The 1,698-nt window shown below is 53.5% G+C and overlaps 1 protein-coding gene across 1 annotated transcript; it reads left to right on the top strand.

The window, feature by feature from the left end:
- Positions 1–300: 300 nt before the first annotated feature.
- Positions 301–1,617, top strand: PPTG_19675 (hypothetical protein; the record flags this gene model as incomplete). Its single annotated transcript, XM_008918171.1, has 2 exons — positions 301–1,477; positions 1,585–1,617. Exons 1-2 carry the CDS (start codon positions 329–331, stop codon positions 1,615–1,617), a joined length of 1,182 nt encoding a protein of 393 aa, XP_008916419.1. The 5' UTR covers positions 301–328.
- Between the last annotated feature and the right edge of the window lie 81 nt (positions 1,618–1,698).

Below are 1,698 nucleotides of genomic sequence, written 5' to 3'. Positions count from 1 at the left end.
AAAAAAAACGATGGAGCCGACAACTTCCGGAGCTAGTAAATTGTAGTTCCGTGCAAGGAGACAACGGGAGCGTAAGCTCCGGTACGTTAGCGAAGATGGTCCTTTACAGATGCACTGTACATTGATCACTTGCGATCTGATTATCTGCAATGTTGGATGGACGCAAAAAGATAGCCACGTTGTATTTCTCAGAGATGGGACTATCATGGGAAGCCCAAGTTGTGCAATACAGCTTGTTTGGAATGGAGTAACTCACGTACTGATCCCTCAACGCTCACTCTTCGATTTACCAACTGCAGTACATCGCCAAGGCAGTTCATTCAAGTCAATGCTCCAGTCCTGGCTGGCCACTATTTGCTCTGCGGCAGCACTTGCTTCCGCAGTAGCCGCAGGCGATGCCTACGATGCTCAAGCTCAAGCTATCGTGGACGGCTTCTCGGCGGAGCAATTGCTGGGTCAGATGACACAGCTTACGCTCAGCACCGTCATGAACGATACTACCCGTGAGCTCAACGAGACCGCGGTGCGTTCGTTTGCTCAGCAGCACGTCGGCTCATACCTCAACACGTACTGGGACAAGCCTGTCAACGGCAGCTACGGCTACAACGCCTCCGAGTTCCGCTCTATCATCCAGCGTATCCAGGAAATCTCCATGGAGGAGAACGGAGGCCACCCCATCATCTACGGTATTGACTCCGTTCACGGCGCCAACTACGTCGACGGTTCTGTGCTGATGCCTCAGCAGATCAACAGCGGAGCTAGTTTCAACCCCGACCTGGTCTACGAGGTGGCTCGTATCACTGCTCGCGACACTGAGGCCGCTGGAATCAGTTGGGTGTTTGGTCCCATCTTGGATATCTCCCAAAACACGCTTTGGTCTCGTACGTTTGAGACGTTCGGTGAAGACCCGTATTTGGCATCTGTCATGGGCGCTGCTCTCGTCCGCGGACTGCAGAGCTACAACCAGACAGCTGCATGCATCAAGCACTTCATCGGATATTCCAAGACGCCCACGGGTCATGACAGAGACAACGTGAACATGCCGGACTTCGACCTGCTAAACTACTTCCTGCCACCGTTCAAAGCTGCCTTCGAGGCGGGTGCGCTGACTACAATGGAGAACTACATCTCCCTTAACGGCGATCCCGTCATCGCCAGCTCGAGGATCCTGAATGACCTCCTTCGATCCGATCTCGGTTTTAACGGTTTGCTACTCTCGGACTGGAATGAAATCTACAACCTCCACGACTTCCACCGCGTGTCGGCCACCCGTGAAGAAGCTGTCGGTACGTCACTTAAACAGACATCCATCGACATGAGTATGGTGGCTACGGACACGGACTTCATCGAGTACGGTCTGAATATGCTCAAGGAGAACCCCAACCAGGAGGCTCGCCTGCGTGAGTCAGCCAAGCGCATCATCAAGCTGAAGCTCCAGCTCGGATTGTACGACAACCCGGTGCCTGGTAAAGACTACGTATCGATGACGGCAAATGAGAAGGACAAGGAGACTGCGTTGGAGATGGCGCGCGAGTCCATCGTGTTGCTCAAGAACGAAGACGATGTGCTGCCGCTACCGAAAAGCGCGTCCGTATTCCTCACGGGTCACTCGGCTGATAACGTCGGTCTACAATGCGGTGGCTGGACATTCATCTGGCAAGGCTACTCCGGCAACGAGATGTTCAAGAACGGTATTTC

The sequence above is a fragment of the Phytophthora parasitica genome (genome assembly GCF_000247585.1).
Source record: "Phytophthora parasitica INRA-310 unplaced genomic scaffold supercont2.151, whole genome shotgun sequence".
Lineage (NCBI taxonomy): Eukaryota > Oomycota > Peronosporomycetes > Peronosporales > Peronosporaceae > Phytophthora > Phytophthora nicotianae.
The sequence above is the reverse complement of the archived record's forward strand: the minus strand, read 5'-3'. Positions and strand labels throughout refer to the sequence as shown.